Source organism: Physella acuta, unplaced genomic scaffold (genome assembly GCF_028476545.2).
Source record: "Physella acuta isolate Inbredline_101_S28 unplaced genomic scaffold, ASM2847654v3 ptg000017l, whole genome shotgun sequence".
In the NCBI taxonomy this organism is placed as follows: Eukaryota; Metazoa; Mollusca; class Gastropoda; family Physidae; genus Physella; species Physella acuta.
Window position 1 is genome coordinate 1,010,774 of NW_026731537.1, and position 15,363 is coordinate 1,026,136.

The 15,363-nt window shown below is 45.0% G+C and overlaps 1 protein-coding gene across 18 annotated transcripts in view; it reads left to right on the forward strand.

Moving 5' to 3' along the window:
* LOC131937266 (protein diaphanous homolog 2) overlaps positions 1 to 15,363 on the forward strand; it is a 45,253-nt gene that overhangs the window by 6,443 nt on the left and 23,447 nt on the right. For all 18 annotated transcript variants that reach the window (XM_059294636.1, XM_059294576.1, XM_059294585.1 and 15 more), the window contains exon 4: positions 2,752 to 2,853. In XM_059294636.1, the coding sequence (XP_059150619.1) occupies positions 2,752 to 2,853 (102 nt within the window). The remainder of the gene's footprint in view (positions 1 to 2,751; positions 2,854 to 15,363) is intronic.

Here is a 15,363-nt window from a genome sequence, read left to right on the forward strand (position 1 = left end):
GTGTGTCCTATTGAGGCCATGTACCAGTGTGTCCTATTGAGGCCATGTACCAGTGTGTCCTATTGAGGCCATGTACCAGTGTGTCCTATTGAGGCCATGTACCAGTGTGTCCTATTGAGGCCATGTACCAGTGTGTCCTATTGAGGCCATGTACCAGTGTGTTCTATTGAGGCCATGTACCAGTGTGTCCTATTGAGGCCATGTACCAGTGTATTGAGGCCATGTACCAGTGTGTCCTATTGAGGCCATGTACCAGTGTGTCCTATTGAGGCCATGTACCAGTGTGTCCTATTGAGGCCATGTACCAGTGTGTCCTATTGAGGCCATGTACCAGTGTATTGAGGCCATGTACCAGTGTATTGAGGCCATGTACCAGTGTATCCTATTGAGGTCATGTACCAGTGTATTGAGGCCTTACCACCTCACGTGTGTAACAAAGGACAACACAAGGTCTGGCACCCTGAACATCAGATGATAAACAACTGTGGAACAATGGCTGACATTATCTGCCTAGGACAGGTAGTGGAGTATAGACGCCTGTTGAGTGTACACATTAGGAGGATAGAGATGCCAAGGGAACAGTCTACCGCATTTATACAATCAAACCATTTTTCCTGCAACAAACCTCTAAAGTTAACCCGTTAAACTTCATGGCAGGTGTTGTTAATGCATATTGCAAAAAAAAAAAAAAAAAAAAAAAAAAAAAAAAAAAAAAAACTTTCCACAAGGACGTGTTGTTTTGTCTGGTCCGTTTTAATGTTTTACAATCACGGTATAATTACTTCCCCCTCTCATAACATTAAACAGAAAGAGTAGCACAACCAGATATTGACAAGTTTACAAAATCTTAAACTTGACGTCATTACCACACAGCCAACATTACGTCATTACCACACAGCCAATTACGTCACTGCCTGACGGTGATTCCTCTAATTACTTCTAGAAATTGTTGACACTAGAAAGTTTAATATGTGGCATATTGTACTAGACTAGACCATTCCGTTAGACCTAGCACACTAACCTGTTAACTTGCCCCTAGCCTGTTAAACAATTACGTCAGCATTATGTTTGTGATCGGCTCAACTTTTCATACCGTTAAGACCCGCATTCAAGTTGCGCTTATTCCTTCCTTGGTAGCCTGTTTATTTATGTGTTTATGAGATCTGGGGAAGGGGAGGGGGGTAATTTATTCCTTCCTTGGTACCCTGTTTACTTATGGGTCGGCAAGATCTACACATAAGGGGGGGGGGGGGAAGGGGGTCGCTTATTCCTTCCTCTGTCAAGTACTTAATCTGTATCATTTTTTGTGTTGTTTCAAACCTTAACATTGAAAACATCGTAAATTATATCTTTACAGAGCATGTATTTGAAACATTGCTTTTTACCCCCACTCCCCTCCCGCCCAACACCCGTAGCTCTAGAAGTTGTATTGGACTGGGTCGCCTCTCTCTATCTGGTGTCGTATCTAAATCTTGCTAATCCCACGGTTTGTTGTTCGCGTGCCACCGGGGTTCATGCGTAGCGAGAGACACCTGTATACAGGTATATTCATACCTCATGATCCAATCGTCTGCCCACGTGATCTGTCTGCTAGAACTTGAAGGATACGGGATCATGTCACCAGTGCCCCCCCCCCCCCCCACACTGTCAATTAAACAAACAATGTATACAGAAAGTGTTAGCAGTTACAATAAAACTATTTTCTATAACAACACCTTGCCGTCACGTAAAAATATATTTAAAACGAGATTAATGTGTCAAAAAAAAAGTGACGTGTCTTTAAAGAATTAACCACAACCAAAGGACCTGCTATAATTGGCCCCAGTTAAACCAAAGGACCTGCTATAATTGGCCCCAGTTAATACCTCTGAGGACAGTTGCACCCCTTGCCTGTGAAAGACCAGGTATTCTATCCTCCCTTCCCCTCTCCCACACTCACTGGTTTTTAAATGTAATCTAACGTACATTTTTGTAATTGACGCGGGGGGGGGGGGGGGAATAATGCCTACACAATTTATATGTATGAAATAAAAATATGTTACATTTAAATCAAATGTGAAACCGACAATAAACTAAAACACATCAAATCCACATAGCATTTTAATTATGTCTTAAAAACTGCATAGATCAAATAAGTATTTCAGACAGACTGAGCCGAAAGCACCACTATAAACACTGAACTATTTTAAGAAACAACGTTGGCAATGACTGCTTGTGTCTACCTAAATATTTACCTGACAGCTATAGGCACATTAGGCTTTTTAAATAGATCTGTAATTTTTTTTAAAATTTCGTTTATATTGTAACACTTTGATTTGAAATGTTTATCAAGTGGACAAAACTAGACCCCCTCACACTGAAGATGCTTGTAATCCCACTAAAGCCCACCTGATTATGTTTGTTTGTTTGTTCGTGAGTAATTGTATCATCGATGTCCTGTGTGAACACGGTCTATATGTGTACGTGTGTGTGCACGTGTGTATGAGACACGTGGTTTCAATGTGAGTACTTGTATCATCGATCTACTTGTGTGAACAAGGTCTATGTGTGTACGTGTGTGTGCAAGTGTGTATGAGACGCGTGGTTTCAATGTGAGTACATGTGTACCTGTATCATCGATGAACTTGTGTGAACAAGGTCTATGTGTGTACGTGTGTGTGCAAGTGTATATGAGACACGTGGTTTCAATGTGAGTACATGTGCACGTGTGTGTGAGACACGCGGTTTCAATGTGAGTACTTCCCATTCCAGGATGACATGAACCTGACGGAAGAGAAGAAGGCGCCGCTCAGGTCTAAAGATGTCGTCTTCCGGAGGACAATGTTACAGATGCACGACAGGGGCGTGTCCAAGGTAAACCCCACCTCCCCCAAACAAACACACACACACACGCAGCACACGCTTACATACTTTCTCCCCCCCCCCCCTCCCCAAACACCCACACACAAGCAGTTTTTTAATTGTTTACTGTAGATCCACCGTATAAAATCTCGACTCATTGACATGGTACAGACTTCTATCCAAGCCTCTGACCTTAACCCGGCCTCTGACCTTAACCCGGCCTCTAACTTTAATCCAGCCTCTGACCTTAATTCCATGGCAGTTACTCGGCCTCTGCACTTGATCCGGCCCCTGACCTTGATCCGATCCTTGACCTTAAAATAACCCAGTCCCAGAACCTAAAATAACACAGTCCCTGACCTTAAAATAACCCAGTCCCTGACCTTAAAATAACCCAGTCCCTGACCTTAAAATAACCCAGTCCCTGAACCTAAAATAACACAGTCTATGGCAGTTGTTCAGCATCTGATATAAATCCGGCCACTGCCCTTGATCCGGCCCCTGACCTTGATCCGGCCCCTGACCTTGATCCGGTCTCTGACCTTAAAATAACCCAGTCCATGACCGTCACCCGGCCACTATTAAAACTTTCTCCCGACCTTGACATGTATTAAGTTGAATGGGGTGATCGGGATCTCTCTCATCACAACCTAAACCTATCAACTTTAATCAGTCGAACCTGATTGGTTTGCTAATCTTATCAAGTTTTATTGCACGACACACCCAATCTGCTTCTATTGTAGTATTGTTTTGTTGTTTTTCCCAATGAAACATCATCTTATCTAGAGTTTTGCCGCTAATCTTAAAGCATTGATTTACGTTTTGATAAAATCATCATAATCTCTCACGGGCTTTAAAAATTGGCTGATCTATTGATATCCAATACAAGGGAGAGAGTTGAAACATTACTCGGATCTAGTTCAGTCCAACGCGGTCTCGCACCAGCTGTCTTGTGGGTTATGCTGAAGTAGACTTACGGTCGAAATCTTTGTCTTGTTCATACATTGTTTTCAGGCGATATGTTTTTGTACTGTTGGTTTGTTCAATATACTTGAATGAACAGGTGAATGGAGAATCTCCCCCCCCCCTGTCTGTGTTGTTTTGTGAACGGCACGTACACATTATGAAGCCATTTTTACCTACAACACTACCATCTTAGAGGCTTAGCGCTTTCCTTTCATTGACAAGACGTGTGTGAGTAGAACATCATGTCCGACTGTCTGTCTGTTGTCGTACATTGTCTGGTGTGATTAGATGACCCCATTCAGCGGACACCAGTTGAAACAGTAGTGGCCACACGTGGACACGCTCTGTTAGGTAACATCCAATTAGTTACGTGACTTAAGGCCGTCACAGAAACTTATGGAAATAGCTGTCACGTGACATTAAGTTGTAAAATATCTGTAGTTTTTGTAATACATGCAATCATCAGATACATCACTCTAATTTTTGTTTAATGTAGCTTTTTCAATTATTATTATTTTTTTATTTTTTTGTAAAACTATGATAGATGTAAATATTCAATTCTTATAAATAGAAGGTCTTTAGTCATACTTTGTTGACAGGATAATCCCGGTTTGGTTTTTGTAGGGGACATTTTGGGGAATCATATCTTTAAATAACACCTCGATTAGATTTCCTGTTTTTATTTTCTCACTTTAGAAATAGTCACTGATTCAGTCGGTCGTTCTGAGATAGTCATACGTTAAGACATTGTTACGTTTGTTGGTCGGTTATTAAAATAGAGAAGCTAATGAGGTCTGCCCTAATTAACGGTTAGTTAATTGTTTGTAGACAGTGAGTATAGGGAAGTGAAACAATGTTAAACTGGGGAGGGAGGGTCCAACATGAGTGTTGCTGTTTGCTTGACTTGATGCGGGGGGGGGGGGAGGGTAGGGCTTGTTGTGTAGCGCACTGTTGTCTACATCAGGAAGACCAAATGACGTCAGAGACACGTGTGTCGTGCTGGTATAAGGAGGGAGACGCATTCCTGTCTTACTTTACCATGCATTCAACAGATCTTTAATACAACACATTCCTGTCTTACTTTACTATCTACACAACACATCTTTAACAGGATTTGTATTGTTCTCCATTGTTTTACTACACTCAGTTGTACTAGCCCAGCCAGATAGCATTTGAGCTTAGCTTAACGTCAACCATTGAGCTCAGTTTAACGTCAACCATTGAGCTTAGTTTAACGACAACCATTGAGCTTAGTTTAGCGTCAACCATTGAACTTAGTTTAACGACAACCATTGAGCTTAGTTTAACGTCAACCATTGAGCTTAGTTTAACGACAACCATTGAGCTTAGTTTAACGACAACCATTGAGCTTAGTTAAACGACAACCATTGAGCTTAGTTTAACGACAACCATTGAGCTTAGTTTAACGACAACCATTGAGCTTAGTTTAACGACAACCATTGAGCTTCATTGGTGATGGACATGTACAACCACAAACTTGAACCAAGATGTAGCGTACACATAACATACAGTTTGTTGTCTAAGGACCAATACAAACACATCAACATATCATACAGTGTGTGGGCTAAGGACCAACACATCAACATACAGTGTATGGGCTAATGACCAATACAAACACATCAACAGTGTGTGGGCTAAGGACCAATACAAACACATCATCAGTGTGTGTGCTAATAACCAACACATCATGTATTACAATTTACACTGTGTTGCCAGCACTAAATCATGCTTGTAGTCTAACATCGGCCTGTCCTTCAACCTTCGTTTGTATCGCTTGTCCCCATCACATGTTCCCATCACATGTTCCCACCACATGTTCCCATCACTTGTTCCAGTCACATGTTCCCATCACATGTTCCCATCACTTTGTATCGTTTCAACTCATTAAAATGTTTGTTGTTTTAAGTGTGTCACAGTGACCCTAGCCAGGGGCAACAACCTAACGGGGCGCGGCTCAACTATAGCTGTAATCACCAACTTTTGATCACTTTATGCTGAACTTAAGCTTTACAATGCCCCACACCCCACCGTGCCCCACACCCCACCGTGCCCCACACCCCACCGTGCCCCACACCCCACCGTGCCCTACACCCCACCGTGTCCCACACCCCACCAGCCCAACCCCACCGTGCCCCACACCCCACCGTGCCCCACACCCCACCGTGCCCTACACCCCACCGTGCCCCACACCCCACCGTGCCCCACACCCCACCGTGTCCCACACCCCACCGTGCTCCACACCCCACCAGCCCAACCCCACCGTGCCCCACACCCCACCGTGCCCCACACCCCACCGTGCCCCACACCCCACCGTGCCCCACACCCCACCGTGTCCCACACCCCACCAGCCCAACCCCACCGTGCCCCACACCCCACCGTGCCCCACACCCCACCGTGCCCCACACCCCACCGTGCCCCACACCCCACCGTGCCCCACACCCCACCGTGCCCCACACCCCACCGTGCCCCACACCCCACCGTGCCCCACACCCCACCGTGCCCCACACCCCACCGTGCTCCACACCCTACCGTGCCCCCCCCCCCCCCGTGCTCCCCCCTTGTTTCCCTAAACCCCACCCACTGCCAGCTGACGTAAACAAAGGTTTAGGACGGTGAGTCACTAGACCAACAAGAAACATCTAATTTACATAATTCTTACCTCGCTTGCTTTATTTTTAGAAATTACACGCAAGTCGGGGAATGTAATTCAGATTTTATAATAGATTTTTAGTGGTCTCATTGTACTGGCCATGTCATTGGTCTCATTGTACTGGCCATATCATTGGTCTCACTGTACTGGCCATGTCATTGGTCTCACTGTACTGGCCATGTCATTAGTCTCACTGTACTGGCCATGTCTCACTGTACTGGCCATGTCATTGGTCTCACTGTACTGGCCATGTCATTGGTCTCACTGTACTGCCAATGTCTCACTGTACCGGCCATGTCTCACTGTACTGGCCATGTCATTGGTCTCACTGTACTGGCCATGTCATTGGTCTCACTGTACTGGCCATGTCATTGGTCTCACTGTACTGGCCATGTCATTGGTCTCATTGTACTGGCCATGTCATTGGTCTCACTGTACTGGCCATGTCATTGGTCTCACTGTACTGGTCATGTCATTGGTCTCATTGTACTGGCCATGTCATTGGTCTCACTGTACTGGCCATGTCATTGGTCTCACTGTACTGGCCATGTCATTGGTCTCACTGTACTGGCCATGTCTTACTGTACTGGCCATGTCTTTGGTCTCACTGTACTGGCCATGTCATTGGTCTCACTGTACTGGCCATGTCATTTGTCTCACTGTACTGGCCATGTCATTGGTCTCACTGTACTGGCCATGTCATTGGTCTCACTGTACTGGCCATGTCATTGGTCTCACTGTACTGGCCATGTCATTGGTCTCATTGTACTGGCCATGTCATTGGTCTCATTGTACTGGCCATATCATTGGTCTCACTGTACTGGCCATGTCATTGGTCTCACTGTACTGGCCATGTCATTAGTCTCACTGTACTGGCCATGTCTCACTGTACTGGCCATGTCATTGGTCTCACTGTACTGGCCATGTCATTGGTCTCACTGTACTGCCAATGTCTCACTGTACCGGCCATGTCTCACTGTACTGGCCATGTCATTGGTCTCACTGTACTGGCCATGTCATTGGTCTCACTGTACTGGCCATGTCATTGGTCTCACTGTACTGGCCATGTCATTGGTCTCATTGTACTGGCCATGTCATTGGTCTCACTGTACTGGCCATGTCATTGGTCTCACTGTACTGGTCATGTCATTGGTCTCATTGTACTGGCCATGTCATTGGTCTCACTGTACTGGCCATGTCATTGGTCTCACTGTACTGGCCATGTCATTGGTCTCACTGTACTGGCCATGTCTTACTGTACTGGCCATGTCTTTGGTCTCACTGTACTGGCCATGTCATTGGTCTCACTGTACTGGCCATGTCATTTGTCTCACTGTACTGGCCATGTCATTGGTCTCACTGTACTGGCCATGTCATTGGTCTCACTGTACTGGCCATGTCATTGGTCTCACTGTACTGGCCATGTCATTGGTCTCATTGTACTGGCCATGTCATTGGTCTCACTGTACTGGCCATGTCATTGGTCTCACTGTACTGGTCATGTCATTGGTCTCATTGTACTGGCCATGTCATTGGTCTCACTGTACTGGCCATGTCATTGGTCTCACTGTACTGGCCATGTCATTGGTCTCACTGTACTGGCCATGTCATTGGTCTCACTGTACTGGCCATGTCATTGGTCTCACTGTACTGGCCATGTCTTACTGTACTGGCCATGTCATTGGTCTCACTGTACTGGCCATGTCATTGGTCTCACTGTACTGGTTATGTCATTGGTCTCATTGTACTGGCCATGTCATTGGTCTCACTGTACTGGCCATTTCATTGGTCTCACTGTACTGGCCATGTCATTGGTCTCACTGTACTGGCCATGTCATTGGTCTCACTGTACTGCCAATGTCTCATTGTACTGGCCATGTCTCACTGTACTGGCCATGTCATTGGTCTCACTGTACTGGCCATGACATTGGTCTCACTGTACTGGCCATGTCATTGGTCTCACTGTAATGGCCATGTCATTGGTCTCACTGTACTGGCCATGTCATTGGTCTCACTGTACTGGCCATGTCATTGGTCTCATTGTACTGGCCATGTCATTGGTCTCACTGTACTGGCTATGCCCTTGGTCTCACTGTACTGGCCATGTCATTGGTCTCATTGTACTGGCCATGTCATTGGTCTCATTGTACTGGCCATGTCATTGGTCTCACTGTACTGGCCATGTCTCACTGTTCTGGCCATGTCATTGGTCTCGCTATACTGGCCATGTCATTGGTCTCACTGTACTGGCCATGTCATTGGTCTCACTGTACTGGCCATGTCATTGGTCTCACTGTACTGGCCATGTCATTGGTCTCACTGTACTGGCCATGTCATTGGTCTCACTGTACTGGCCATGTCATTGGTCTCACTGTTCTGGCCATGTCATTGGTCTCATTGTACTGGCCATGTCATTGGTCTCACTGTACTGGCCATGTCTCACTGTTCTGGCCATGTCATTGGTCTCGCTATACTGGCCATGTCATTGGTCTCACTGTACTGGCCATGTCATTGGTCTCACTGTACTGGCCATGTCATTGGTCTCACTGTACTGGCCATGTCATTGGTCTCACTGTACTGGCCATGTCATTGGTCTCACTGTACTGGCCATGTCATTGGTCTCACTGTTCTGGCCATGTCATTGGTCTCATTGTACTGGCCATGTCATTGGTCTCACTGTACTGGCTATGCCCTTGGTCTCACTGTACTGGCCATGTCATTGGTCTCATTGTACTGGCCATGTCATTGGTCTCACTGTACTGGCCATGTCATTGGTCTCACTGTACTGGCCATGTCATTGGTCTCACTGTACTGGCCATGTCTTACTGTACTGGCCATGTCTTTGGTCTCACTGTACTGGCCATGTCATTGGTCTCACTGTACTGGCCATGTCATTTGTCTCACTGTACTGGCCATGTCATTGGTCTCACTGTACTGGCCATGTCATTGGTCTCACTGTACTGGCCATGTCATTGGTCTCACTGTACTGGCCATGTCATTGGTCTCATTGTACTGGCCATGTCATTGGTCTCACTGTACTGGCCATGTCATTGGTCTCACTGTACTGGTCATGTCATTGGTCTCATTGTACTGGCCATGTCATTGGTCTCACTGTACTGGCCATGTCATTGGTCTCACTGTACTGGCCATGTCATTGGTCTCACTGTACTGGCCATGTCATTGGTCTCACTGTACTGGCCATGTCATTGGTCTCACTGTACTGGCCATGTCTTACTGTACTGGCCATGTCATTGGTCTCACTGTACTGGCCATGTCATTGGTCTCACTGTACTGGTTATGTCATTGGTCTCATTGTACTGGCCATGTCATTGGTCTCACTGTACTGGCCATTTCATTGGTCTCACTGTACTGGCCATGTCATTGGTCTCACTGTACTGGCCATGTCATTGGTCTCACTGTACTGCCAATGTCTCATTGTACTGGCCATGTCTCACTGTACTGGCCATGTCATTGGTCTCACTGTACTGGCCATGACATTGGTCTCACTGTACTGGCCATGTCATTGGTCTCACTGTAATGGCCATGTCATTGGTCTCACTGTACTGGCCATGTCATTGGTCTCACTGTACTGGCCATGTCATTGGTCTCATTGTACTGGCCATGTCATTGGTCTCACTGTACTGGCTATGCCCTTGGTCTCACTGTACTGGCCATGTCATTGGTCTCATTGTACTGGCCATGTCATTGGTCTCATTGTACTGGCCATGTCATTGGTCTCACTGTACTGGCCATGTCTCACTGTTCTGGCCATGTCATTGGTCTCGCTATACTGGCCATGTCATTGGTCTCACTGTACTGGCCATGTCATTGGTCTCACTGTACTGGCCATGTCATTGGTCTCACTGTACTGGCCATGTCATTGGTCTCACTGTACTGGCCATGTCATTGGTCTCACTGTACTGGCCATGTCATTGGTCTCACTGTTCTGGCCATGTCATTGGTCTCACTGTACTGGCTATGCCATTGGTCTCACTGTACTGGCCATGCCATTGGTCTCATTGTACTGGCCATGTCTCACTGTACTGGTCATGTCATTGGTCTCACTGTACTGGCCATGTCTCACTGTACTGGCCATGTCTCACTGTACTGGCCATGCCATTGGTCTCACTGTACTGGCTATGCCATTGGTCTCACTGTACTGGCCATGTCTCACTGTACTGGCTATGCCATTGGTCTCACTGTACTGGCCATGCCATTGGTCTCACTGTACTGGCCATGTCATTGGTCTCACTGTACTGGCCATGTCAAGTGGTCCAGTTGTTGATGATCTAACCAGGTTTTATAGGAAGCCAGTGATGCAGAACCTGGTTGTATTGTTAGTTGACCTGTCAAGTGGTCCAGTTGTTGATGCTCTAACCAGGGTCTCACTGTACTAGTCATGTCATTGGTCTCACTGTACTGAGTAGCCTTGTAGATTGTGGTTGTTCAGTGGTAGTAGCCTTGTAGATTGTTGGTTGTTTAGTGATAGTAGCCTTGTAGATTGTTGGTTGTTTAGTGATAGTAGCCTTGTAGATTGTTGGTTGTTCAGTGATAGTAGCCTTGTAGATTGTTGGTTGTTCAGTGGTAGTAGCCTTGTAGATTGTTGGTTGTTTAGTGATAGTAGCCTTGTAGATTGTTGGTTGTTCAGTGATAGTAGCCTTGTAGATTGTTGGTTGTTTAGTGATAGTAGCCTTGTAGATTGTTGGTTGTTCAGTGATAGTAGCCTTGTAGATTGTTGGTTGTTCCAGCTACTCTTGCGATCTCATGTTGTTTACACATGCCTCGATGAAAAAGTCAACTAATCTTCTAAACAATTAGCCAACAATACCAAACACCAGATAAATACTCAAACAATCGATCCACAACTGCATGTACACAAAAGCAACGATATCTCCCAGGATTAGCTCAGATCGGCTTCTGGAATTAGCGGCCTTTCTTTAACCAGGGTTAATAGGAAGCCAGTGATGCAGAACCTGATTGTATTGTTAGTTGACCTGTCAAGTGGTCCAGTTGTTGACCGTCTGTGTCAGCATTTGCTGGCTGTTGACAGTTTTTTCTGGTGTGGGGGGGGGGGGGGGGTAAACAACTAGATTAGTGGACATTTATAGCACACCCTCCACAAGATATTTTATACTTTTTATTACAGGTAGTAATTAATCATTGAGACAAGCCTGTATTTCTAAAAATATCGTTATAGCTTGGGGGGGGGGAAGTCACAGTGAAGGTATTGTTGTCCGTGGACCGTTTGGCTTGCATGTCTGTCTGTCATGTTGTCTGTCATACTGTCTGTCATGTTGTCTGTCATACTGTCTGTCATGTTGTCTGTCATATTGTCTGTTATACTGTCTGTCATATTATCTGTCATACTGTCTGTCATGTTATCTGTCATACTGTCTGTCATGTTGTCTGTCATATTGTCTGTTATACTGTCTGTCATGTTATCTGTCATACTGTCTGTCATGTTATCTGTCATACTGTCTGTCATGTTGTCTGTCATACTGTCTGTCATACTGTCTGTCATGTTGTCTGTCATTGTGTCTCTCATGGTGTCTGTCAAGTTGTCTCTCATGTTGTCTAGACAACTAATCACATCATATTTACACTTGTTACTGTCACCAATCATGCTAGATTGTCTCCCATCATATGAAGTTACACAACTTCTTCTAAAGATTGTTTCCCATCATAAGAAGTTACACAACTTCTTCAAAAGATGGTCTCCCATCATAAGAAGTTACACAGCTTCTTCAAGAGATTGTCTCCCATCATAAGAAGTTGCGCAACTTCTTCAAGAGATTGTCTCCCATCATAAGAAGTTACACAGCTTCTTCAAAAGATTGTCTCCCATCATAAGAAGTTACACACCTTCAAAAGATTGTCACCCAGTATAAGTTCTTCTTGAAGATAGAATACATGTTTATATTAAATGCCAAATAAGGTCTAAGATTTTTTATTTATGTAGCATTTTTTACTGCATGGAACATTGTATCTCTCATTTGGAATAGATAAAACATTTACATTAGATGTTTTGTTTTTACAAATACTGACCCTAAAGCTGATAAAGAGTTGTCCATTCAAGTTTAGCCAGTTTTACCCCTCCCACCACTCAGCTCTATAGAAAACATTCCTCTCCTCCCCCCTCTTCCTCTATGTAGACTATTGTCAAAAAGTCTGAAGCCACCCTAGCTGGCTGACTATAGGTGACATGTTGTACCACACCCACTTGCAGTGAGGCTGGTCAAAGTTTGATGTTGACACAAGATGCATTTTGTCAGTTCGTAGTACAGGTTAAGCCTGGGGGGGGGGGGGTGTCATACTGAGAGCCATCAGGTATTCACCACACCTGCCTGTCTAGTGGGTAACCTAGTTAAATCAATGTGTGGGTCACATTCACCTGCAGCTTCCCTGGTCTAGTTCATTAGTGTAGTTTCTGTACTGTTATTATGGTCATCACTTGCCTCTAAACTTTCATTATCATCATGTTTCTAATATTTCCTTCTGGACACCAGCACATCATGACTTTTAAATCAGACGCACACTCACCCTCCCCTCCCAAATCACTGACCACACACTCACTAACTCTACACACTCGTCAACACTACACACCATCAATGCTACACACCATCAACACAGCATACACACCATCAACACTACACACACACCATCAACACAGCATACTCACCATCAACACAGCATACTCACCATCAACACTACACACCATCAACACTACACACACACACCATCAACACTACACACAACTCACCATCAACACTACACACACACACACACCATCAACACTACACACTCACCATCAACACTACACACCATCAACACTACACACCATCAACACTACACACACACACCATCAACACTACACACTCACCATCAACACTACACACCATCAACACTACACACCATCAACACTACACACTCACCATCAACACACACACTATCAACACTACACTCACCATCAACACACACACCATCAACACTACAGTCACCATCAACACAGCATACTCACCATCAACACTACACACTCACCATCAACACACACACCATCAACACTACACACTCACCATCAACACTACACACTCACCATCAACACAACACACCATCAACACTACACACTCACCATCAACACACACACCATCAACACTACACACTCACCATCAACACTACACACACACCATCAACACTACACACCATCAACACTACACACTCACCATCAACACTACACACTCACCATCAACACAACACACCATCAACACTACACACTCACCATCAACACTACACACCATCAACACTACACTCACCATCAACACTACACACCATCAACACTACACACTCACCATCAACACTACACACTCACAATCAACACTACACACTCACCATCAACACAACACACCATCAACACTACACACTCACCATCAACACACACACCATCAACACTACACACTCACCATCAACACTACACACACACCATCAACACTACACACCATCAACACTACACACTCACCATCAACACAACACACCATCAACACTACACACTCACCATCAACACTACACACCATCAACACTACACTCACCATCAACACTACACACCATCAACACTACACACTCACCATCAACACTACACACTCACAATCAACACTACACACTCACCATCAACACAACACACCATCAACACTACACACCATCAACACAACTCACCATCAACACAACTCACCATCAACACAACACACTCACCATCAACACAACACACCATCAACACTACACACCATCAACACAACTCACCATCAACACTACACTCACCATCAACACAACACACTCACCATCAACACAACACACCATCAACACTACACACTCACCATCAACACAACACACTATCAACACTACACACCATCAACACTACACACCATCAACACAACTCACCATCAACACTACACACTCACCATCAACACTACACACCATCAACACTACACTCACCATCAACACTACACACACCATCAACACTACACACTCACCATCAATGCTACACACCATCAACACAACTCACCATCAACACTACACACCATCAACACTACACACCATCAACACTACACTCACCATCAACTCTACACACCATCAACACTACACACCATCAACACAACACACCATCAACACTACACTCACCATCAACACTACACACCATCAACACTACACACCATCAACACAACTCACCATCAACACTACACTCACCATCAACACTACACACCATCAACACAACACACCATCAACACAACAACTCGCCATCAACACTACACTCACCATCAACACTACACACCATCAACACAACACACCATCAACACAACACACCATCAACACTACACACCATCAACACTACACACCATCAACACTACACACCATCAACACTACACACCATCAACACAACACACCATCAACACTACACTCACCATCAACACTACACACTCACCATCAATGCTACACACCATCAACACTACACCCCATCAACACACCACACCATCAACACTACACACCATCAACACTACACACCATCAACACTACACACCATCAACACTACACAACATCAACACTACACACTCACCATCAACACTACACACACACCATCAACACAACACACCATCAACACTACACTCACCATCAACACTACACACCATCAACACTACACACCATCAACACAACTCACCATCAACACTACACTCACCATCAACACTACACACCATCAACACAACACACCATCAACACAACAACTCACCATCAACACTACACACCATCAACACAACAACTCACCATCAACACTACACACCATCAACACAACACACCATCAACACAACACACACCATCAATGCTACACACCATCAACACTA